This window comes from Cuculus canorus, chromosome 2, assembly GCF_017976375.1.
Source record: "Cuculus canorus isolate bCucCan1 chromosome 2, bCucCan1.pri, whole genome shotgun sequence".
NCBI classification, from domain to species: domain Eukaryota; kingdom Metazoa; phylum Chordata; class Aves; order Cuculiformes; family Cuculidae; genus Cuculus; species Cuculus canorus.
Window position 1 is genome coordinate 143,188,764 of NC_071402.1, and position 24,033 is coordinate 143,212,796.

General features: G+C 40.2%; 1 protein-coding gene across 2 annotated transcripts in view; it reads left to right on the top strand.

Annotated features, from left to right (window-relative positions):
- Window positions 1–4,890: 4,890 nt before the first annotated feature.
- The window catches only part of ACBD5 (acyl-CoA binding domain containing 5), a 28,264-nt gene continuing 9,121 nt past the window's right edge, over window positions 4,891–24,033 (top strand). Inside the window, exons 1-8 of one of the 2 annotated variants that reach the window (XM_054057635.1) lie at window positions 4,891–5,103; window positions 6,081–6,201; window positions 7,766–7,838; window positions 11,544–11,655; window positions 11,783–11,815; window positions 20,738–20,875; window positions 21,630–21,830; window positions 22,526–22,632. In XM_054057635.1, coding sequence (XP_053913610.1) covers window positions 5,028–5,103; window positions 6,081–6,201; window positions 7,766–7,838; window positions 11,544–11,655; window positions 11,783–11,815; window positions 20,738–20,875; window positions 21,630–21,830; window positions 22,526–22,632 — 861 coding nt within the window. In that variant the 5' untranslated portion in view covers window positions 4,891–5,027. The remainder of the gene's footprint in view (window positions 5,104–6,080; window positions 6,202–7,765; window positions 7,839–11,543; window positions 11,656–11,782; window positions 11,816–20,737; window positions 20,876–21,629; window positions 21,831–22,525; window positions 22,633–24,033) is intronic. The other variant, XM_054057636.1, reaches the window with a different exon arrangement.

Here is a 24,033-nt window from a genome sequence, read left to right on the forward strand (position 1 = left end):
GATATTGCATTTTTACTGAAGGGGAAAGAAGTATTTGTTATGAGCTGTCTGCTGCTGTTGTTTATAATGAGACACAGTTTGTCATTGCTGCAAGATGAAACTACAGGCTTTTCAAAGCTCCGTTCATGGCTGTGTAAGGGAACAGGATTTTTTAAAATGTTCTTCCTAGAATATGTGAAATCTGAACAATTCTGCAGGCTCTACAAGAATAACACCTCGAGGCAATAATGAAAACTGAACTTTATTGAAAATTTCATAAAAGTAATGAATAGTAAGCTTTGTAGGAAAAAGAGGGGCTTAAGACACAATATGGTGCTGCATTATACTTTAGGCATACAAAGATATACACCTGTAAAAGGTTGTGACTTCAAAAGCACTGTGTAGTTCAATGCAAAGTCAAATGCTGCTAAAATGTCTTTGGAAGTATGATCATACTTGGTCCTTCAAAGAGCATTTTATTAAACGGATCTGAGTTTATACTTTTGTTACCTCACCTCCTTTTTTGAAGTACGTGAGAAGTGTGGAGGCATGGGGGAAACAGAAATGCAGCTCATGATATTGATTACTTAAAAGACCTGTGATACGCGTGAATTGAAAAACTCAAAAGAGGTTTGAAATTGAATATATTACCTTTAACACCTTTGACAACAAGAAGCCTAATCCGTAGGCAAAGCAGCTGCTGTTAACAATGGTTAAAAATAATTGTATTACTTAATCCCCAACTATGAAGTGAATTGGTATTTCTAGCTGAGTTATTAAGGGATGTATCTGAACCTCACAAAAAAACTTCCATCCCCAAAAGCATTCTTGCTTGTGTAAAACTAGTCCTTTGCCCTGAAGAGCAAGGACTGGTCTACATAGGAAGACAAAACTCAACTGCTACTTTTGCCATATTCATGCTAAGCAAATAGTTCTCTTTCTCCAGAGCTGCTGATTTTGACACTAATATTCTTCACGATTTCACTAAAAAAAACTGTAAGTAAATGTCATTGGATACATCAGCCTTTCTACTTTAAACAATATACAAACTATTCCTTATGAAAAGCTCTCCCTTCTTAGACAACATCTTTCCATTCTTCATCAGCATGTAGATTTGACTTAGAAATTGTAATGCTAATTTACTTCTTCATAATTATGATTATTAGGTTTTAAATAATTCATTCTCCCTCCCCACTGGATTACATACTTCAAAAAGTAAGCTTTGCTAAAATTACATGCTCTTGGATCTGGTAGCTTACAGAACTTGCTCATAATGCATATGAGGCTATGGTCTACTTTCTTAAGTACCATTTAAAAGTATTTCTGTAATACATACTGCTATGATTCAGACCCTTGAGGGAGCAATAGGCATAATTGCTTCCAATGTCTGCTTTTCACTTGCATAATTTAACTGACGCTTTTGTCCCTCAAGTTAAATGAAGGTGCTCTTCAGGCTGGACTGGGGAGTAGCTTGGCACTGGAAGCAGCTGCTAGAAAACCAAGACAAACCAGGGATACAAATGAGAACAACATAAAGGGATGGTGGCAGCTTACACACAGTACAAAATGAGAACTGTAAGGTAGCTCAGCACATCAGACTTTGATAGACTATCCTATGTCATAACACTGCTGGACTCGATAACCATCCCTAATCCATCTGTGAAGGACAGGGCCAAAGTTACACAAAGGATCATACTTACCTGCCTTTTCTCTGGACATGTCCTAAGGGTACTCCTCCAGGGACTACAGCAGCATGCTTTCACACAAGATTTCACCTGTCTCAGTATTGCCGGGAATGCCTCGTATTAGCAAATCAGAGGGTCTCCATAAGTAGTGTGGGAATAGCAAAGCACTCATACATTTTAAGTGTCACACATTGCGTTCACTGTCAAATCACACCAGTGGCAGAATACCATGGCCTCTCCTCTTTCTTATCTGAGCTGATGGGCACCACTGGTCAGTCTGTCTATCACAGTTCCCAATGTTTAGCTTCTCAAACATTGGATCAAAAAAAAGGATAAAAGCTGGACATACTTACAATTGCTTTGGAGACTGCTCTTCTGGAGCAATAGAAACACAGCCCAGTTCAACACAGATTTTACAAGCATATAGTCATTCCCAATTGGTACTCAGCAGATGATGGAGAAATATAATATAATTTTGTTCCCCAAAGAATGAAGACTGGGTCCTCAGCTTGAGCCAAAGCTGCAAATACATTCCTAGATATTTGCATCAGGTGAGAGGGTCTCATTTATTACTCCACATTTGATTATTGTTAATGCTGCATGGAATGCAAAATGTATACACAGGGGCAGCTAATAGCAATGTTAATTAGTATTATATATGAGCATTTAAATTAAATGTGTGATATATTCTCACAGACTCACCAGAACTCTAAATTTGCCTTTCATTTACGATCTCATCCTTGTCTTGGGGCATGATGATATGGATTATTTTCAGTTAATTCAAGTGCCTCATTCTGGATCTGCCAAACTCACACTACTGTACATCTCGGTGCAAAGAGGGCAGCTTCTGTTTCTGTGCACAGCCATTAAATAGGTTGTCATTCGCACCTCTTTTAAAGCCTACTTCCAGTGAAAGTCTGGGAACACTCATTATAAAAATGCAGACTGCATTTCTCTTAAATCAATTAAAATGGCAAACAACATTATAGATTTTTCTCAGGTAAATAGAATTTGTGCATTAGCTTGCCCCATAAAAGACCCTTAATTTTTTTATTACTTTTTTGCCATTAACTCCTTGCATGCTCAAAGAATCTGTACTTTATACAGAGACCCACTTATCTTCAAACAAACACTCCCCTTTGATCTGAGCTTCTGTCATTCCTACCTTCATGGATAAAAAAGATGATAGATCTTAGTATGTAGCTCACAAGGGCTTTAGAAATCTAGCACGCAAAGTAAAAAAATTCAGAGAAATTTATCTGTAGCATTCATGTGAGCAGAGTAGTGGTGTTCATAACACGGGTTCATCGTTTACCCAGTGAGGTGAAACCTATTTGAACACCTCTGGAAGTGTCAGCATTTCTCCAGCAAAGCTCTCCCCTGGCCAGCTGGCTGCTGACCCTGTGCAATGTACTAGCTCAGCAGAGCAGACGCTGATCTGCTCCAATTCCTTCTCTCTGGAGCTTTTCTTTCCCACCAGAGGGCATATACTGTGAGAACACAACTGCCTTCAGAAGGGTTTAAAATATATATTGTGTATCAGATAAATGAACTGGCTCAAATGCCAAGATTTTGTACTCTATTCCATTCAAAGGGGCTATTAATTCGTCCTGTTGCTCACTGGGTTAATTATTCCACTTGCTACAAAAGCAGTTGGTTTCACATACTTTTGTTTGACTTCGTGGAGTGCTGGATGCGCAGCGCTGCTGAATAAGACCATTCATTTATTTAGCGACTGAGCTAGCTGGTGGTACTCCGCTGGTATTCACCCTCATCTCCAAACACCATGGAAATAGCTGCTCCCAGGGTTCCAGGCTTTTCAAATCTCATGCGTAAAATTTTAATGTAAATAGAAGCCATTAAAGCTATTACAAAAATATGCGGCTACAGCAGTGATTTAGGTGAATAATGTGGCACTAGGTGTGAGTAGCAGGATGGCAGTGAGGAGGGGAGGGAGCAGCAAGGCTGGCTGCCACGGTGGTGGAGGGGAGGGTAGATTCAGAGTGGATATGAGGAAGGAATTTTTTACAGTGAGGGTTCAGAAACACTTTAACAGGTTGCCTGGAGAGGTAGTGGAGGCCCTATCCCCGGAAACGCTCATTGTGAGGTTGGATGGAGCTCTGAGTAACCTGATGCAGTGGAAGATGTCCCTGCTTACTGCGGGGGGGGGTTGGACTAGATGACCCGTAAAGGTCCCTTCCAATCCGAAGCATTCTGCAAGACTGTGATCTCCGAAGAGTAACCAAGGTCCATAAAATGGGTGGAATATGGCATGCTCTGGAATGTTCATCATCATGGAATAGTGGAATCATAGAATCACCCCATTGGAAAAGAACTTTGAGCTCATTAAGCCTGCCTGTGCCTGTCCACTATTCCACCCCGTCCCTGAGCACTTCATCTACCCTCTTTTAAACACCTCCAGGGATGGTGACTCCACCACTCCCCTGGGCAGCCTCTGCCAGTGCTCCACAACCCTTTTGGTGAAGAAATTTTTCCCAATGTCCAATCTGACCCTCCCCCAGCACAACTTGAGGCTATTCCGTCTCGTCCTATCGCCCATCACTTGGGAGAAGAAAGTGTAGAAAGAGAAGGAAAGCAGAGAAAACAATGGGAAAACAAGGAACCGTTTCCTCCACCGCGCGGAGACGGTCCCCACGCCCCACACTTGGGCAGCTCTCCGGGCACAACGGCCGCCCCACGGCGGATGCGGATGGAGGGCAGGGCGAGGCGGACGGAAAGGGGGGGGGCGAATGGGCGGGGTTAAAGAAGGGGCGGGCTAAGAGAAACGAGACCGGCACGCGTGAAGGGGCGGGAGATGATGAGTGGGCGGGGCGAAGGGTGGGGGCGGGGTGTGGTGAAGGGGCGAGGCAAAACAGAGGGGACTGCGGGAAGGGGCGTGGCTAACGAAGGGGCGGTTCTAAAGGAAGGGGCGGGGCGACGGGATGAGCGACTGGAAGGGGCGGAGCGAAGGGGAGGCGGGGCGGAGCGAAGGGGAGGCGGGGCGGAGCGAAGGGGAGGCGGGGCGGAGCGAAGGGAAGGCGGGGCGGAGCGAAGGGAAGGCGGGGCGGAGCGAAGGGAAGGCGGGGCGGAGCGAAGGGAAGGCGGGGCGGAGCGAAGGGGAGGCGGGGCGGAGCGAAGGGAAGGCGGGGCGGAGCGAAGGGAAGGCGGGGCGGGGCGGAGCGAAGGGAAGGCGGGGCGGAGCGAAGGGAAGGCGGGGCGGGGGCCGCTGAGTGAAACGCAACATGGTCGCCTGAGGCCGGGGCGGGGGCGTGGGGTGGGTGCAGGGACGCGGTCCCTCTTTCGTACTGCCCCAGCGAAGCCGGCCACGAGCAGCAGCAGGAGAAATTTACACTGGCGGCGGCCATGGCGGAGACCGGCTCCGTGCACGCCACCCGCTTCGAGGCGGCCGTGAAGGTGATCCAGAGCCTCCCCAAGAACGGTGAGCGGGGAAGAGCCTGGCGGCCTCGGCGCGGGGCCTGGCGGGGCCGGGAGCCGGCGGGAGAGCTCGGTCCGGGCCCACGGCCCGAGGGTGCCAAGGCCGCGGAGGAGGCCCCTCCGGTGTGGGGCCCGACAGCTCCCGGGGCGGCCTCGGAACTGCTACTCGAGTGCACGAATCGCAATGTATCGTATCTTCTTGATACGAATAATAAAAATGAGCTGGTTGCTGCGAACATCGTCGTGACTTCTGGTGCGAGTAAAACTGTGACACTAAGGGGAAAGCTCATTGTCACCTTAATCGAACCTCAAATTATTTGGTTTGACGGGTTGATTGTGAATCTTCCCTGCCAGTTGTTAGTTTTGTATTGACATTTTCAGCCTCTACAAGAGTGTGTTTCACTGGGAAGAAAAGAGAAACAGTGAAACTGCTACTGAAAGTGCTGTCAAATACCTAAAGGAAATGAAAACACAGGGGAAGGCTGTGTTGGGGTTTGTTTTCTTTGGTTTTAGGATGTGTGTGTTTCCCTGGGTTTAGTTTGTTTGTTTGGGGTTTTTTTTGTTTAATTCTAGAGTTTTTCACTAAGTTACTATTTGTAACAGTAAAGTGACACGGGAGATATTTTTTACTGGGAGCTGAACCTGTCCTTTTAAACTGACTAAAAGGGCGCTTGCTTTCTGTTACTTATTACTCTTTTTTGTTTTTTTCCTACTTTAATTGTGGAGTCTGACCCCTAGAAATAGTAAAGGTTATAGTCCCTTAATCTTGATCTGAAACTTGCTGTTTGCAAAGTAAATATTGCCAGTGGTGCTGGTTCATGGCAGATGAAGTGAAGGTGTTCTCTGTTGACATAAACTGTACTGCTATGACTCAGGCTGTAACAAACTACAGGCTATTTTCTGACATAAATACTAAGCTTGTAAAATACTTGTTAATATTCTTGATTACAATTTAATTGTATTTTAAAATGCTTTCACTAGGTTCATTCCAGCCAACGAATGAAATGATGCTCAAGTTCTATAGCTTTTATAAGCAAGCGACCCAAGGACCCTGTAACATTCCACGACCTGGATTTTGGGATCCAATTGGTAGATATAAATGGTAACTTTTAACGAGTTGTTTTGGTTTGGTTTGGCATTTTTAAGATATGTTTGGAGTGGAGATACTTTCTAGATGCATGGTATTTGGAGGAAGAGTTTAGCGAGTTTATTTCTCTTTTGGAAAAGAACATTCACAACATTTAATGTTTGAATTCATTTTCTCTCTTGTGTTGCAACTTTCCAGCTCAGATGATTTGTAACTTCTGAGTTGCAGGTGAAGGCATTCCCTCAGGTTCTGCAGGTAGGCAGGGTTTTCTTGGGCAAGCACCATCATGGTACCTCTGCGGGGTTCATCCCACATTATAGAACAAAACTGTAGGTGCTCTGCAGAATGAGTGATGTGGCTGAGTGTCTGAAGTTCTTACTTATCAAGCTTTCATGTATGATGTGAGCGTGATGTAAATAAGTGCTCATTGACAGCCATGGATACAGCTTCAAGCTCTTGGGAAGAAGTCTGGTTTATGTGTCTTTCTGGTTTGTCTGCTGAGTGGCAGGACTTCCCACTGTCTATTTTCCTTGTAGTAGGAAGACTTCTGGCTAACTAAATTTTTAAGATCTTTTTGAAAAATCATGTGAATGCCTTGCTTATTATATTTTAATGATGATTTGTCCTGTAGAACAAGTATTATTGCTATCTTTATGGTCACGGTGGTCTTGGGATCTGAGAAATTATTCCTTTGACTGTTTTGGAGGGGAAGGGGAGGTGTTGGGCTTTCTTTTCCGTCCCTCTCTCTGTCCTTCCCACTCTCCTCAAGTCAGTGTGAAGGGATTGTCATTGCAGAGGACAAGGGCAATAAGTTTCCACCCACCTGGTTGGTTGTAGCTGGAATGTGAGCCACAAACCATGGGATTTTGCCATAAGTGGGACAAATGGAAGGGAAAGGGACATTCTCAAATCAATTGGAAGACTGAGTAAAGAAAATGTTTTATTCCAGTCTGTATTCTGACAGATTCTGTGTCCAGTACTGATAAATTTGATTGGAGTTTCATATCTTGCAGAGTTGGAGGAGGAAAGACTTTTTTAGGTCATAAGTAGCTGCTGTGGTAACTGGGGCAATGATTAAACTTTTTGCCTACTAAACTGAAGGGTCTTTCCCCAGCTGTTAAACTCGAAAAGGACAGATTTTTCTGTTAGCCTGTTCTAATGTACTGACAGCTGTTTGTAAGTGCGCTGGCTGAAGTGTCTGTGCCTGCTCTTTTTCTGCAGCAGAGGATCTTAAAAAAAAAAAAAAGTCAACCTAATCAAAAGGGAAATGTGTGTGTGTGTGTCTCATATTTGGGCTTGTAAACAACTTACCAGTTACAAGATCATAGGTGGCCAGTGAGGAACTGTTCAGTCCCCAGGGCTGGTCAGTTTGTTGCTCCTTTGTTGATGTACCACTGTGTGATTATCCTAGCAAATTATATAGTTGGGCTTCTTAAAGAAAAAGAAAAGTTGTGAATTGTTGCACTTTATTTGTATCAGAGAAACTTTGGGCATTACGTAACTGACCTGCTTAAGGCCAGGCTGAAAAAATGAAGTAAGCCTAGAAAATACTGAAGATGGATGCAAATTTCTTTCCTAGGGATGCTTGGAGTGCCTTGGGAGACATGTCCAAAGAAGAAGCCATGATAGCCTATGTTGAAGAAATGAAAAAGGTAGGTTTACTAATGAGTGTAAGGCATCCTCTAAAATAAATATTCCAGATATATACAACGGAGCATGAGGAGGTTCTTGCTGACTGCTGCTGTCAAAGCTCCCTATGTGAAGTGTTACATTTCAGTATTGTGCTGTTTGGTCTGCAGGAAGAAGAAAATTATGTCGTTCCTTTTAAAGCTATCGAATTTGGGTTGTATTCAGAGAAACATGAGAGGTCTAGCTGATATAAAGTTTAAATGACTGAGCTAGAGAAAGTGAAGTGTTGAAATCATGGTAAATGGGGCAGTGGGGAAAATGGTGGAACTTAAAAGTACAACAAAACCAAAGCTGACTTACTGCAAACTGTCTCATATCTCGGAGTTGAGAGAAATAAGCGATCCACTTCTCGGAAAGAAAAAAAAAAACCAGACAACCCTCCAGAAGGACTTTTAGGAGCAAGAGTCTAATCTCATGACTGGAGGCATGAGTGTAATCAAATATGTAAACTCAATCATCCTTGATTTTTCAAGAGGAACTCTGCAACCTGTTTTCTGTGCTTGTCATGAAAATATTCCTTCCATACTATAGTTGCAGTCAGACAGTTAGAATTGACTGATTTTGTCTGTCTTGTCTGGAATAGACATGTAACTTGTTAACCGTCATACTATATTATGCAGGAATTGCACCATTAACTAAAGAAAACATTCAGAATTAGTGTTTCTTGTGTTTTATGAACTCTTTCCAATGCAGTCTCTTTAGTGAAGCGCTTCTAGGTGGCTTTTCCGGCCTAAAGATTATTTACTGTCAATCCAGATAAACATATAATTGGAATCTATTATTATGATCGGGTTAGCATCGAGGAGAGAAAATGTAGGTTTTACTCTGAATACACTTGTTTTTCTCCTAGGTCACTGCCTTGACAGTGAACTCTTAACATATTTAATGATTGATATAGCAAAAACTTTTTCTCACCAAGAAGCTGGAGTCTGACAACTGTTATTTTTCCTGTCTATAGTTTTGGTAATTTAGTCCCTGCCAGAAACCGCAGAAGGCCAAATATTATTCATTTGGTAAAAAATCCCACTACATTTTAATCCTTTTGAATGTGTGCCTCTGTATTTATTTTGTGCTTCATTTTAAATCTCTGATTCAAAATGTGTTAAAACTCCAGTACAGCATCTTATTTTTTTTTTCTCTGCAGCAATTGGTTTGATCAGGACTCTAAAAGCAAGTGAAACTGCAATGTTTGTTCTAAAAAAAACCCAAATAAGCCTCCTGTGAGGAAGTCTGCTTATGTAATCCTAATGAAGCACAAATATTCTGCCTTTGTACGGGTTACACGTAGGGACTGGAGAGCAAATGACTTCTTGCCTCGCTCAGCTTTGTAACTGGGGAATCAGTCTGCCCTGCTTTGGTGCTGTTTCAGCTCTTGCATTTGACACACTAGCTTCAGCTTTTCCAGCCTGATTGTTTTTACTTGAAATGTCCATGGAAGTTCATTTCAAATGGATCCACTGGGTTGTTCTATCAGCACATACTGCACTAATCCTTGTGCTATTACTGTGGGCATTCCGCTGTCACTGCATGGGTATCCATGTCTAGGGGGGCAGAGAAACGCACACTGGTATCACAGGACTGTGTTTAATGGTGTATAAGGTTGCTATATTCCTGCCTGCCCCTGGTGCATGTCCCTAGCATTTGCACATTGTGTCTGGTCTATACATGCATCAGATGACCCTATCACAAGATACTTTTATGGTAAACTTGTTTGGTGTGGTTTTTCCCTTCATGTGGTAGCCTTGAAAATTGCAGCCTTGAGGAGTGTGCCTAGGTGAGGTTTTGAGGTGCTAGCAGAAGATGACTAAACATGTTTTAGTCTCACCTGAGATTAATCTGAGCGCAGGTGCATGTTGTTTAATGTTAATTTATCTTCCAAGTAGTATTTCTGAAATTTTATATTGCAATACCGTTTAAACTGATTTATTTACACTTCAGATGTATTTTGTTATACATTAGAAGTGAGTGGTATCACAGCATACACAAGTGTTAACACTGTATGCTGTTTCTTATTTAAATATATAGTTTTCATATATGAATTGTCTGAAGAAAATAGTAATTCCGGATATGTAGTAACCCTTTCGAATTTTAAGATTGCACACTATGCTTAGCAGCTCTGTAAGTAAGCAGTTGGTTTTGTTTGTAGAAGTATTTTCTCTTTACTTGTTCACCAAAAAGGTAGCAGTTACAAAACCTACTTTAGCAGAACCTGCACAGTAAGATTCTAAGAATTGCTCCAAGTTGCAGAGAGTATTGAGTTCTGTTTAGAAGAGGTGAAGAGCAGATATGTGAAGACATCATAGGAGTACATGTATAAAACAGTTTGCAGTGCAAACTGTAGGAGTGAATACAGAGCATACAGAGCAAACACGAGTGTTACTCTAGAATAGGTTTTTTGCTTTCCCCAGTGCTACTGAAGTTAAAAAATAATTAAAAAATTGCAAACCTGTCCTGTCTCTTGTTCATATCCATATGCCTCTAAGCGTGGAGCATTTCTCTCTAACTGTGGAGTGAATTGTATACACTGCTTAGATCAGAGAAGTGGCAGTGAAACTGCAGTTTGATGGGATCGTTGTCTCTTGGTATCCTTGATTGATTTGCAAGTGTTGATTTGTTACTGGCCAGCCTGCCTGGAGCTCTAGGTTTTGCTTCTACTACTTGGTGACATGCTCGGTGCCCTTGAACAGCTTGTTCTATGGCAAATCATTCCTCCATCTGTTGCTTCCTTGGTGGTGCTCTTCTGGTGGAGGAGGTGTACTGTAGCTGTTAGTTTGCTTCTGCCTGATTCTCTTCCTGTAGCTGTTTCCTCTTTTTAAAAAGAATTTAAAAAAAAAGTAGAGGATGAAAGAGGAACAAAGCTATTGGCAAAGCTTGGTTGAAAGAACTTCAAGTAGAATGGGGCAGTGATATCATATGTTTTAAAATAATATTAAATTATTTAATATCTTCTGTTTAATGTATTTTAGATTTAAGATACTATGTTCTTATCAGATGATCAAAGGTATTGGTTTTGTAAATTAAAATGAAGAAATTTTTATGAAAGGAGGAGCTCTAAATGACTTCAAGAGCAGAATTTGGTTCTAGTTTGCTCCACAAAGTATGTCTTTGCACTGTCCTGGTCTTGCTATAGTCTGTCCATTTTGTTGTTTGGGTTTAGATCGACACAGTAGCGCATTTTTTATCTACTCCTTATATTCCGTTGACTATGACAGGGTTTGACAAATGTGAAGACTCCTCTTAAGAAAAAAAGTCTTTGTTTCGTTTTCTCTGCAGGAAGACTTGTCTGTAAAGTAAATTGCATTAGATAACATCAGCCAGTTGAACTTTGAGTTCATTTAGTTGGAAATTGCTGTAGTAATGTATTCCAAGGTCTTCTAATACTGTGCTGAGGTGATCCTTTAGTGGTGGCAAATGTATTAGCTCTCCCATCTTCTCTTTGCCTAAAAGAAATTAATACAGCTTGTTAAGATCCTGGTTTGGTAAATTATGTTTGTGTTGTTTCCATGTAATTAAAAAAAATTAATTAAAAAAAATCAGAATGCTGTGTTGAGTGACTTAGTGAAATGTTATTGAGTTTTACAATGATCAGCAGTTTCTAAAATCAGTTGAAATTAATGAAACATTGAAATGCTGTTTCATAAGATGCTTCATGTTTTGGACTTGTGCAGATTCTTGAGAGTATGCCAATGACGGACAAAGTTGAAGAATTACTACACGTAATAGGCCCATTCTATGAAATAGTAGAAGATAAAAAGAACAGAGGATCTGACCTAACCTCAGGTTTGGACAAATAACTTGCTTTGTACTGGCAATAATCACTGTTCCTGATTTCTTGGCCTTGTTTTCTGTAAATGATTTTAAAGCTAAACATTGCATCTTTCTGTTCATTTTCTTTACCATATGGCAGTTCGAATGGAGAAAGTCTCTAAGTATTTGGAAGGTAGGAACAATAAATTGTGTATAAGTCCATCTTTTCCATTGTTTTGGTGATATTGTAATTTCCTCGTAACGCTTGTGACTCTGGGCTTGCCACCTCATTAGGCTGGATTTTGGTTTACTTTGCTTTTGCAGTACAAAACAAAGTTAGAACCAGGAAGCTGCATTTTTAGTCCTTGTCTACAGGCTTTCTGAGCTGCTGAAGGAAGCCTCTTCCTGAAAAAAGGACAATATTCAAAACAAAACAACTCCCCCAAGCAAATAGTTGCTGCCTTTCCATAAATAAAAGGAATGACTATTTGAAATGTGTACTGCTATATTCTGATGTAGCTGTGGATTATCAAACTGCATGCAGAGCTGGTAATCAGGTCTATCATCTGATCTGAAATAAAAAAAAATATCCATAATCGAAATCTCTTCATGCTTTTTTAATCATGGTTTCTCTAATACATACAGAATCTAAGATGAGCTTGTAAAGTTATGTCTATTCAAGGCTCAAGTTAATGAAGATAATATCTATTTAAACATTTTAAATCTCTGACCAGTGGCAAACCTAGTGGTGTCATAGCTGCGTAAAAATCAGTGTGGTGATTTTACCAGTACCATTGTGAGAACATTCAATAATAACAGTTATTGTGTTATGGGAATGTTTTTATAAGGTGCTAATATAAGATTTACAGTTTTTTAAATCTGGATTAAAATTACAGTCAAGTTTTCCCCTTCTGCATTTTTAATTTTTGGAACAATTCTTAAAAAGAAACCATTGCACAAATAAATTGGTAGCAGTCAGCTGGTTAAGTTGCCTTTTGTGTGTGTCCCCCACCTTAAACGAACATAGTTTTGATTTTGATTTTGGTATCAAATCAAAGAAAACTAATTTTTCATTTTCTGGGGGAAGGATAGTGGTAGTTTTTAAATGGCCATTTTGAAAGCTGTGTGACTTCTCTCAACTAAAATTGTGTATGCTTCATGTCTGGGACTTAATGAGCTTGCTTGACAGCTGGATTGATGGGCAAGATTGTAAGAGTATCAGTAGATTCAGGTCAGTGATCTGTGTAATAAGGATTTACTTGGACTTGGTGTCTGTGGCACAGTGCCAAAAACCACTGCTTAAAAAAGTGACTTATCTAGGGGAACAGAACCACAGAAGTGAAGCTATATCTGTTTCAATAACAAATTTAGCATACGTGTTTTTTTTAAAAACAGGCAGCTTAAACATAAGGCAGTGTAAGTAAAGCACAATAGCAAATTTCAGCTTTATCTTGTTCTGTCAGTGTTGCAGTAAATCTGGTGACATGTCATTGTTCATATGGTTTAAAGCTGCAGTGTCCAGTTATGCTGCAATGAATCCAGACAGAATTTTCATAAAGTACATTGTGTGCTCGAACTTTGCCATTGCATCAAGACTTTGAAACCCTTTCTTCAGCGTTCTTACCACTTCATTGATTAAAAGTGAAGCTGGAAATAATTATTGTTTACAGTACAATTCTCAAAATACTTCACAGAACTTGGAAGCATGAGTACCTTCAGTCTTCCAGATACACGCTAAAGAATAGAACCGCTCTGCCCAAGTCTGTTTAAGATGGTGTAGACACTGGTGACAATGTTTGTGTGAGTGGCAGAAGTTGGCCTGGGTCATGGGCAGGTGCCGCACTTTAACAATTGCTAAGTGACTTTCTGCATTTGATGGGAGCTAGGTTAAAATTTCTCCTGTGTTGTTTTCCTGCTTTGTGACAATGTATTTAATATATTTTAAAAATCCTACTAAATAGAGAGCACCCTTTGCCTTTATGCAGAGTAGTAGCACCCTAAATGTTGCCTTCAGTACTGACAAGTTATGCACTGCAGAAGCTATGGAAAGTTTCAGCATTATGATACTCTTAAAGTCTGTCATCTTAATGAGTGTTTCCCTCCTGAAAACTTTGCTCCCAGCTGTGTTGCAATTGCAGCAGATGAAGCCCTGTTGAGGCAGAGTGACTGGTATTGGTACGTGTGCCAGCTTTGGGCAGTGCTGATCGCAGCATGGTGAGTTTGCTTTAGGAGCCCATACAGCACACTGCTTCAGTAGCAGCTTGTGTTTGTGTGAGTGGCAGAAGTTGGCCTGGGTCATGGGCAGGTGCTGCACTTTAACAATTGCTAAGTGTCTTTCTGCATTTGATGGGAGCTAGGTTTAAAAGACAGTGCTCACTGAGGTCTGTGCTTTTAGAACAAGCAAATATGTAAATACTTCTATTTGAAATGCAGTGGTTAGCGCAGGGCATAGGTAAGCTTGGAGGGGAGTATTGCGCTTGAAAAAAGTGCCTCTGTTTTTTATTCCTTTCCAGGTAGAAACTCTCACTCCTAAAATGTAACACATTTTCCAGCTGCGCTGTTGTAGATTGCATACAATTAGTTTCTCTTTTCAAATAGTTTTATTTTTTCAAATTCCTTCTCATGTTATTTTCAACATCTTCGCTTTGTAATGGAGCATTTGGTGGCGTGTTCTTCCTGCTTGTGTGTGCCTCTTTGATAAAATGCCCTCTGCTTGCTTCATAAACTTGTTTTTTCATTTCTGTTTGACTTAAGATGACTTGCTAAACTTATGTCTATCTATCTTCTTCCTTTTTTCCCCACTGGGATTTTTAAGAATTCAATGACTGTGAATCTTAGTGCTTTCTAAGAGGGTTAAAAGATCTAAAATCCCTGTGACTCTGAAGTTGCTGTGCTTCAGTAGGATATGTTGAATACATGGCAGCACCATAGCTAGGAGGGCAAGTGTGGGGCAGGAGGAGCGGGTGGGTGGGTGAGACACGTCTTTAAAGTTCCAGCCTTTAAACATTTTCTCCTCTTGTAGTTTCCAATGATAAGCTAACAGCTATAATCAAGGTTACAGGTTACATTCAGGGAAGCTAGGATGAAACTTACCGAGGCACAACAAAAATATTTGTATGGTAGCTTAATACCTTACCTGCAGAAGCATCCAGAACATTCTCTGAAGCCTTGGCTGCAGGATGGGATTATTATAGGATTAAGGGCTGGGCTAGTAAGTGCCAAAGTCAGTGGAAAGTTTCAATGACATGTGGATCAGTGTCTCAATAAGCTGTGGCTTGTCATGTTGCAATATATACCTGCTCCAGGCTTTCCAGTTCTAATCTGAGCCTACTTTGTGATTTGACTTCAAACTGATGGTTTTATGCCATTGCTTCTAACAACATTGGAAATTAGGGCAGAGCATCAGTGTAGCTCAAGCCTGAGGATATCAACATCTCTTTCATACAGAGTAGTAGAGAATATACCACCACAGGGTAAGCAGCAGAGTATCCAAATGTGAAAATGTAAGAATAAAAATGGTATCTTTCAGAGTGGAGGGAGCTAAGAGAAGCTTTCTTCTATGAAGAGAAAAGCCTGTCTGTAGTCTGTTTCATGCTGGATTGAGTCAACAGTAACAAGTTTTTGTGTGCATAACAAGTTTTTGTGGTCATTGGATGTGGATTCTTTTCTTCCAGTCAGACAACAGTTCCCTGCAAAAACGAAAACAGGTCATCAAAGGCTCCTCATATTTTGAGAATCTAGCAGATGGACCCACTTGCTATAAAATGTTACTGTCTTACATTTGAGAGGTCTCACTTGTAGTTGGGATCTTGTGATGAGAGAACTGAAATCCAGATTTCTCACAGCTCTGTTTTACAAAGACAAGCTACAAAGAAGTAGTAGTAGACGGAAGCATGGCAGGCTGGAGAAGGGCAGATATAGCTAGTCATGTCTTGATTGCTCTCAGAAAAGTGCCCAGTGGGCACAGGCTGGTGTGTCATGCATAACTTTGTTATAGCATATAAAAATAATTACTTTAATCATAGCCTCTGAGATGTGTGGGAAAGCCACCTCTGTTACCTGTGAGCCCAAGTTTCATACAGGCACTATAAAAGGCTGTTCAAGGGTAGGCATGGCATAGATGGCAGGAGAGTATAATCTTTGTTATTTCCTGTTTGGTTTTTTCTTGTAGAGGGTGAAACAACTTTTATTCAGGCTCTTTGATTCAATATTACAGACCACAGTTTCTGGACTACAGGTGATGCAGCAATACCATTTTCTGTTGCTTTAAAACATAATTCAGTTTCCTTTGAGGTTCTGAGTTCATTCTGTTTATTTTTTTTTTTATTTTCTGGGCTAAAACTCAAGAGTGTAATGTTCTTCTCTACTTGCCACACAAAGTAAACATTCCAAATGTGGACTGTATCTCTTCCACACAGAAAAGATCTTAGCAAGTCCAGCTCATTCTCCGAGAGGGAAATAGTACCAGACATGGGGACATCCTGGATCCTGGAATGATCTTACTATTCTTACAAGTTACTTTAAATATCTAAGGAGCAGCTATTCTTCGTGTTAATTCTCACTTGTGAGCATTGGCTAAGGTGTTGATGGTCAGTTGGCAAAGCCTGGATCCACTGGTCTCGCTGCACATGCAATTGAACTGTGTGTGCTTGGTGGCCCTCTATGCTGGATGTCCAGTGGCCTTTGTGGAACTGACTGCCAGTGCTGGGAATGCCTATGCGGTGGCTGCTGCTCTTTCTGGGCTGCTCTCTGTCAGGAAATCCCAGGCTAGTTTTCCCTACTGGCAGAAGGCTCAAGGGTAACAGGACAGAAGGAAATGTACTGAAGTCAACCCAAAAACTTGATAACCTTATTTGTATGGAAAGTATTTTGAAATTTCAAGGAAACAGGTACTGGTGATGTGGATGGAGGTGAGAAACCCTGCAGATATTGAAAGGTGTAAAGATCCAGGATGACTAGTCAGTAATCCAAAAAACCATACTAGCAAGTTCATATAAATGTCTAAGAAGCTGCTATTGTCTGTGTTCATTCATATCCACAAAGTATTGTTTTGATGTTTATAAATGGTAAATAAAGACATGGATATTGTTGATAAATTGTTTTTTGAATTGCAGTGCCATCTGTTTGGGTGTAACAACTTGAAAAGCACATGAGCAGAGAGAGGAACACTAACAAAACAAGGCTGAAGTCTTTTCGAATATCAAAGAGAAACAAAAGGAGGAGAGGCTTTTTCTTGCCTTAGTAAAGTTTAGGAAGACTGAAACAACAAAAATGGAAAACTACATAGACGAACATCTGGCTGCCATGATCTGTGTGCTTAGGGGAATATATTTTTCAGAGAACTTACACTTAATGCAATTAAAATTAAAAGTGATAAAACAGTTGTAGTTCAAGTAAGGAATTTTATATTTTTCTGTCTGTATTTTTGACAGACCTTTTTAAAATCTCTTTTTATTTGTGATGGCAGCTCACTTGAGTACTGTAGAACAGATGTTACAGAGTGGGCTGGGCCCCTGGACATTTTCTTTGTAGTGTGCTATATTAAAAAGAATGGAAGGAAACGAGGCATAGAAACTCTTGTTCTTCTAGCTGAAGAGCTTCTTGCTCCCAGATGCTGCGTGTACTCCTCCTTTCTCACTGCAACCACTCCTTGCAGTATTTGGATGCATCAGTTTCAGAAAGACGTGGAGATTTGTGTAACTGAGTGCATTGGAAATGGCACAACTTGGTTGCATGAACTTGGGATTGAAATGGTGAGCCTCCTTGGATTGGTAATGGGCATGAAACATCAGGTTGTGATGGCTAGAAAAGAACTCTAGTTACCTGGTAGCAAAACAATTTTGTTCAGCATGTAGGTCTCTCCAAGACTTGAAAATTTTAACAGAGCTTGAGTCTGCTTAAACATGGGAGTATGAAGAGATCCCCGCGTATGTGATATAAGTGTAGGTCATGAAAATAATGTAGGTCACGAAAATAATCTTTCAGTGGCTAAGAATTTGCTGCTATTGTGCTGATAGCTGGGTAAAATTACAGTATATTACAAAAGCACATAATTTTCATTAAATGATGGTGTATGCAGCTAGTTAAGTTCTTTATGATGTGTTTCACCTGCTACTGTAGACAGTTTCCTGATCACTGGCATTTGCAGAGAATGAAAGAGATAGGACTTGTGTGAGGATACTGTGTTGTGCTGAGCCAACAATCAGTACAGCTCCAGCAGTGCATGTTCATTTTGTAGAAGAATTCTGTGCCTGTTCAGAAACAAAAAAAAATACAAGGCATTTGAGAAAAACCTGCTAGGCTAGCTTCTGTTTGTAAAATGACTCTCGAACTGGGGCAGATCCATAGAGGCATTTAAGCTCCTAACTTCCATCTGGGTAACAAAAATTGCATCAAAATACTCGGGGAGTTAGAAATCAAATGCATTTTTTTGAGAAACTTGGCCCTGTTATACAGGTCACGGAAAAGAACTGTAGTGCTGCCTTTCAAGAAATATATTTAGAGCTGCTCTTAGGAGATCTCTTAATAGAGCTGACATAAGAAAATAAATGTGTAGTGGAAGCTTGTGGAGAGGCTCTGTGTCTGGGTTTTTTTCACATCCTTTCCATCTCGCCATTTTCTTCTGTTAAATTCTTCTTTCTGTTTGCATTAGTTCTTACTGTGCACAAGTGGAAAAAAAACAGTCAGGCTTTTACAGTAGAATATAACTCCTTATACAGCTACAAAGCAGTACAGCTTTGGCTTAGAAAACTCTTGTCACAAATCTCAGAGTCTGGTATTGAAGGCGGTGAGATGAAAATAATAAACCAAGAGGGATTCTGTAGTACCTAAATGAGGGCAACAGAAAAACCTACTGACACTTTGCCTGTAGTTGAATAAAGGAGGTGGAGTGGGTGACATTAGTTCAAAGCAAATAAACTTTTATAATCTTGTTTGACTCCTATCATTCATATTAAAATATGTTTTTTGGGGATTATCCATTAAACTACCAACAGGGACTGTAGAAGTGTTCTCATTGGCTCTGTTTAGTCTTTAGGCTTGTCACTGCCAGTGTTAGTCATCATTGCTGGTTTCTTAGCAGATACTAACAAAGAGGATGGCAGCAAGCTGTTGTTTTACCATGTAGTAAAAGCAATTTGGCATAGCAGTGTAAGGGTTTTGAGGAAAAGCACACAGTTAAGTGTGGTATTTGAAGTGTCCGGAACTCCATGGTGTTCTTTGGAGTTGGCATCAAAGCAGGGCCTCTTCATGATGTTTAGGAGTGCTGGTGCTAAGAATGACTATGGGAAGAAATATGATCATGATGGATTTCAGTTATTGAGGTGTCCCATATGATAAACGTTTTACTATTGATAGTTACGCTCAGTTCCAACTCATTTTTAAATAAAGATATGTGATGTATCACAAATTTCCCCAAATGAATACTCCTTACTGAAATTAAGGGAACAGAGAATGCTCTTGAATATTAAAAGACCTTCCCTTTAAGAAGAAAAAAGTCTTAGGAAAAAAATTTATAGTGAAGCTGTGTCTTTTTGCAGTATCTTTCATAGGGTGGGGAGTTTTATAATTTTAATTATAATTTGCCGTGGGTAGGAACACCTTCCACTGGATTGGGTTGCTCCAAGCCTCATGCTACCTGGCCTTGAGCACCTCCAGGGATTGGGTCATCCATTGACTACTCTGGGCAGCCTGTTCCAGTGCCTTACTACCCTCACATTTCTTCCTAATATCTAAACTAAATCTTCCCCTCTTTTAGGTTAAAACCATTCCCCCTTGTCCTATCCTCCATGGTAAAGAGCAGCTTTCCTGTAGGCCCCCTTGAATTACTGTAAGGCTGCTATAAGGTCTCCCCAGAGCCTTCTGTTCTCTAGGCTGAACAGTCCGAACTCTCTCAGCCTGCCTTCTTAAGGGAGGTGCTCCAGCAACCTCCTAGTCTTGTCTTTCTTGTTTACTCCCACGGCTGGGTAGGACAGGGATGATTGTGCCCCCACCCATTTGTTGTTTCAAAGGGGAGGGTGATACCTGCCTTACTGTGCCAAGGGAGCTGTGTCTGTGCTTAATGATTATGCCATGAGGGCTTAACTCCTACCTTACCCTCCTCACACTGCTGCCTCTCAGAAAAACGTCTCTGGAATTAGGTTTCACAATGAATATAACATGCTTATGAGAAATAATCTGGGAGTATGTTGGGATTTTTCTTCTGTGAAACATTTCCTTGCAAATAAGAAATGTTCTTTATTGAGAAAATGAGCGTGTGATCATGTATATTCTTGTAGTCTACAAGACAGAGAATAGTGTTTTCCGTTTTCTTTTTACAATAAAGTTGTTTTTTTTAATCTTCCTGTCAAAGTTGGATTAAACCAATCCAAAACAGTGATGCAGGGTGCCCATCAGAGATCTTACCTTGCAGTAAGACTAAGTTGAACGGGATATTTAACATATTCTTTATTTCTATACAAGAACTTAACTTTTTTACTGTTTTTGTTGTTGTTTTTTAAAGCAGTATGGGTAAGCTTTGAAACTAGAGGAATGTGGGAAGGCTCTTTGTCACCAGATTAAAACGGAAACCCCTTAGCTCTAAATTACCATGCAGCAAAGAAAGTAGCAGAGCTGGTTTGGCAAATCCAGTATAATTGGATATTATTTTGCTCTTTAGTGTTAAGCCTAAATGAAAGAATCATTTGAGGTTCTGACAAGAGAATGCAGAAATTACGGAAATGCAATGCTGTGGTGACAATTAGAACAGGCAGACTTCAGCGCTGAAAAATGCGCGAGTGTCTTGCAGAAACTGTCCCCTCTTTGTACCTTAATCACTCAGTCCTGACACAGAGGCTTGAATCATTGTCAAGATGTATTTAATCGTATTTTTTTTTACTGGAAGTGGCAGAATTGTCACTTAAATTCTTCATATTTTTTAAGAATCCTCACCTTGCACAAAAGAGAAATGTTAAACCAATTAAGGAAGAGCTTACTGAAATAAAGCTGGCATCATTTGGTACATCTTCTAATATGAAAATACTTCTGCAGAACTGTGCCTAAGAGTTTATGGGGGGGAGGGTTTTGTGTTTGTGTCTTGTAAAATACATATTTTTTTCCTCTTTGAATTTATTGTTAGACCTTAGTAACGTCATGAATTCCACTCCAAATGTAAAGGCTGTGAATGGAAAAGCTGAGAGTAGTGATAGCGGAGCAGAATCAGAAGAAGATGGGCTTCGTGAAGAGGAAGAAAAAGAACTGCAGCTAAATGGGAAGGGTATGTTTTCTGCACTTGAAACACTGTCTCTTCCAAAATTATTCTTAACCACCTAAGTGGCAGAAAATCCCAAAGGATCATGAATGTTGTAGCTCAGGAGAATTGGATATGAATACACATAGATGTGTGTGTGAGAAATGGGAATGTCTCAGTCTGGGTTTAGAACTAGTACAAATTTGTGAGCTATGCTATATAGCTAGAAAGGTCTGTCAGTAGGTTACCTAAAAGACTATACCCTGTGTTGTTCTTGGATTTTGTTGCCCGTGCTGTTTATAAGAACTGTGAATGGCTACATGGGGTATAACAGTACAGTTGAAAATCAGGTTTTTTTTTCTTCTGAGAAAATAAAACAGAAATTTCAGTGAGATTCATTTAGGGGGTCCATAAAGAGTTTTGAGAAATACCAGCATCAAGTGAAAACCAAGTGAAATTAAATATTTAGAATTCTATACATTTTTTTGACTCTAAGGACACTAGTAGTAGTATTTAATTTATCAGAGAGACCTATTTTGGATTTGCTTATCTATGTCTTAAGTATCATCTGCTCTTTATGCATATGAAATTTTACATTTGTGCTTTTTGCAAGAGCAGGACAATCAATCCCTGTGTATGTGGATCTAGGAGCATTTCTATATTTTGTTCTGCAGATACATTATCCATACAGTCCATTAGAAAGTCAGCTACTTGCAGAACTATGTTTTGAGTTACTGAGTGCGTGGCTTTCTATTTGCAAGGTTTTCTTGTTCTTTTACAGAATTTAAAAATGTAAAACCAGAATCGGTGACTGCTAAGGATTTGGAAAGCATTGTTACTAATGGTTGCTACGAGGACAACTTAATCCCAGATACACAGAATGGCATCCAGACCAAATCTCTCCTAAATGGCTTGGACTCGGAGGAAGAAATAAAGAAAACAGAGCCAAGCCTACAACTAGCTAATGACAGCGCTCACCAAGGTATTGTCTGTGCAACACTGTGTTTTCATTTCCATGTTTTTCATGGGAAATATTTCTTTTCTTGAAAGCTAAATCCTGGGATTCAGAGATGCAGTGTCTTTCAGGTGCAGAAACCTGAAGAAAGAATACTCCAAAGAAGATCAAATTTAATACAGGTTTAAAGGAAGGCTTTCTACAGAAAGAGAGATTAACTCAGAGACGGAGAGGCCCAAAAGACAGAAATAATTTGTTGTCTTTTGAAATCATTATACTACCTATGCAAATACTATTTGCCTTTGAAAGCAAATTTGTAGTGAAATGAAAATCACTAATATCTTATTTGGCATTCTCAAAGGCCAAACATATTAGAAATGAGAGTTTGTTGAAACCAATGTCTAAATGTATAATTTTAAAACAAATAGATAACTTTAGGCAAAACTGCTTTATACAGAGCTAAGGAAGGAGTGGAATGAACAAGGTAAAATTAACTTATTATGCAGAAATGCCACTGTGACATACAGTTTTCAATTAGTAAAAGTTTATGTAATTCTTGTGTTAATGTAACCTCTTTATTCAGAATCTAACTATAGGATGAAAGTCATAGATAAAAGGGTCATGAGTTGAAGCTCACACAGATATTTTAACTCATTGCTTTGCTTTCTGCCAGGATTGGCTCACATTTACAAAGCTTGCATCTGTATCTCCTTCACACACAGGTGCAAATGAAGAGAATGCTGAAGAGGTCTCAGCAACTCAGCACTTAACCAGTGATTCAGACAGTGAAGTTTATTGTGACTCCATGGAGCAACTTGGACTAGAAGAGGTGAGGCTTAATATTCCTAGATGTATTTTAAAACTAGTATGCTTGTTTTTTAATAGGTTCCTTATCTATCATGTGCACCTGGAAATGCAGATGTGAATGAAATAACTCACGCCTATCTTTCTCCTGTTTGGACTCTTGTTTTTTGTTTTCAGTCTTTTACAATGTGTTACTGCCAATCTAAAAGCCTTGACATTTTTGCCCTCAGAGAATTTCTGTGAGAGGAAGGCATCAGAGAAACTAAGGGCTGTGTCCACAATGAATGTCCTCATAATATATATAAGGACCAGAATGGAGCTATCTCTAAGAAGCAGGGAGAAGTCTTTTTCTGGTCTGATGAATCCTGAATTTGTTTCCTAGAATAAATAAAGAGTAAGCTTTAGTAGTCCAGTGCCTGAAAGTGGCCTAGGTCTACAGAAATAGAGATGACAATGATTTCTGGGTTCTTTTGTACTCTCTTTGGTTGTAATGTATATCTTGGACTTTCATATAAAAGGTGAACACCAACTGTGTTGATTTAGTTTTGATTGAATTTGTGTTCCTGCTCCTTGGATTAACTGTGGTGTCACTTGACTTACTGGCTTGGATCTTCTCCAGAGGTCCAGTTTAAGTTGAGACTTGGTGAGATTGTGCTCAAATGCCTAGTTTCCATATTCTGGGGAGGAATATATGAATGATGCATGGGATCAGAAAAAACAGTAAGCACTCTAATATTGCATGATTCTCTTGTCTAGGTGTTTCCTAATGATCTAGAGGATTCCTTTTAGCAAATCAAATTTTCAGCAAGTAATGAAGCATATTGGGAAAGGTGATTTGGTGGAAGTGCTACAAGCTCTCTTATCTAGGTGATTTCCCAATCATCTTGTGTATTGTTTGAGCTTGCTTGAGATTATTTAATTTAAGTGGGTGGATAATTTGTCAGAATTTCCCAGCCTATGTAAGAAGAGTCCTAGTTTTGAAAAAAATAACAAATGCTAAGGTATATGTGAATAAATATACAAGTAGAACTACAGATGGATTAGTTCAAACTAGAACAGCTGTATTTAAATAATTAAATAGAGGGTTTTATTGGAAAAGATGTAACAAACACTCTGTCCTTCAGTTCTGATGATAGAGGTTTATGAACTGCTATTTGACAAACAGCGGTTAGGGTGCAGTTTCCATTTCTTTGCCTCTCCTTTTGGGTGTTTTGGCTCTTTCATGTAGTTTTTTTTCAGCAGGCTGAGGTCCCTGGTCTGCTTCAGCATAGACTTGTGCAAGTGCTTGTCCTTGCACTGAACTGAGGGTTGCTTGAACCACTTTAAGGCAAACCTGTTGCAGGATATGTGATTCTGACCTAAACAACACCTGTGTCATCCATTTTTACAGTACTGCCACTTTGGAGCGAGAAGTTGATAGAATACT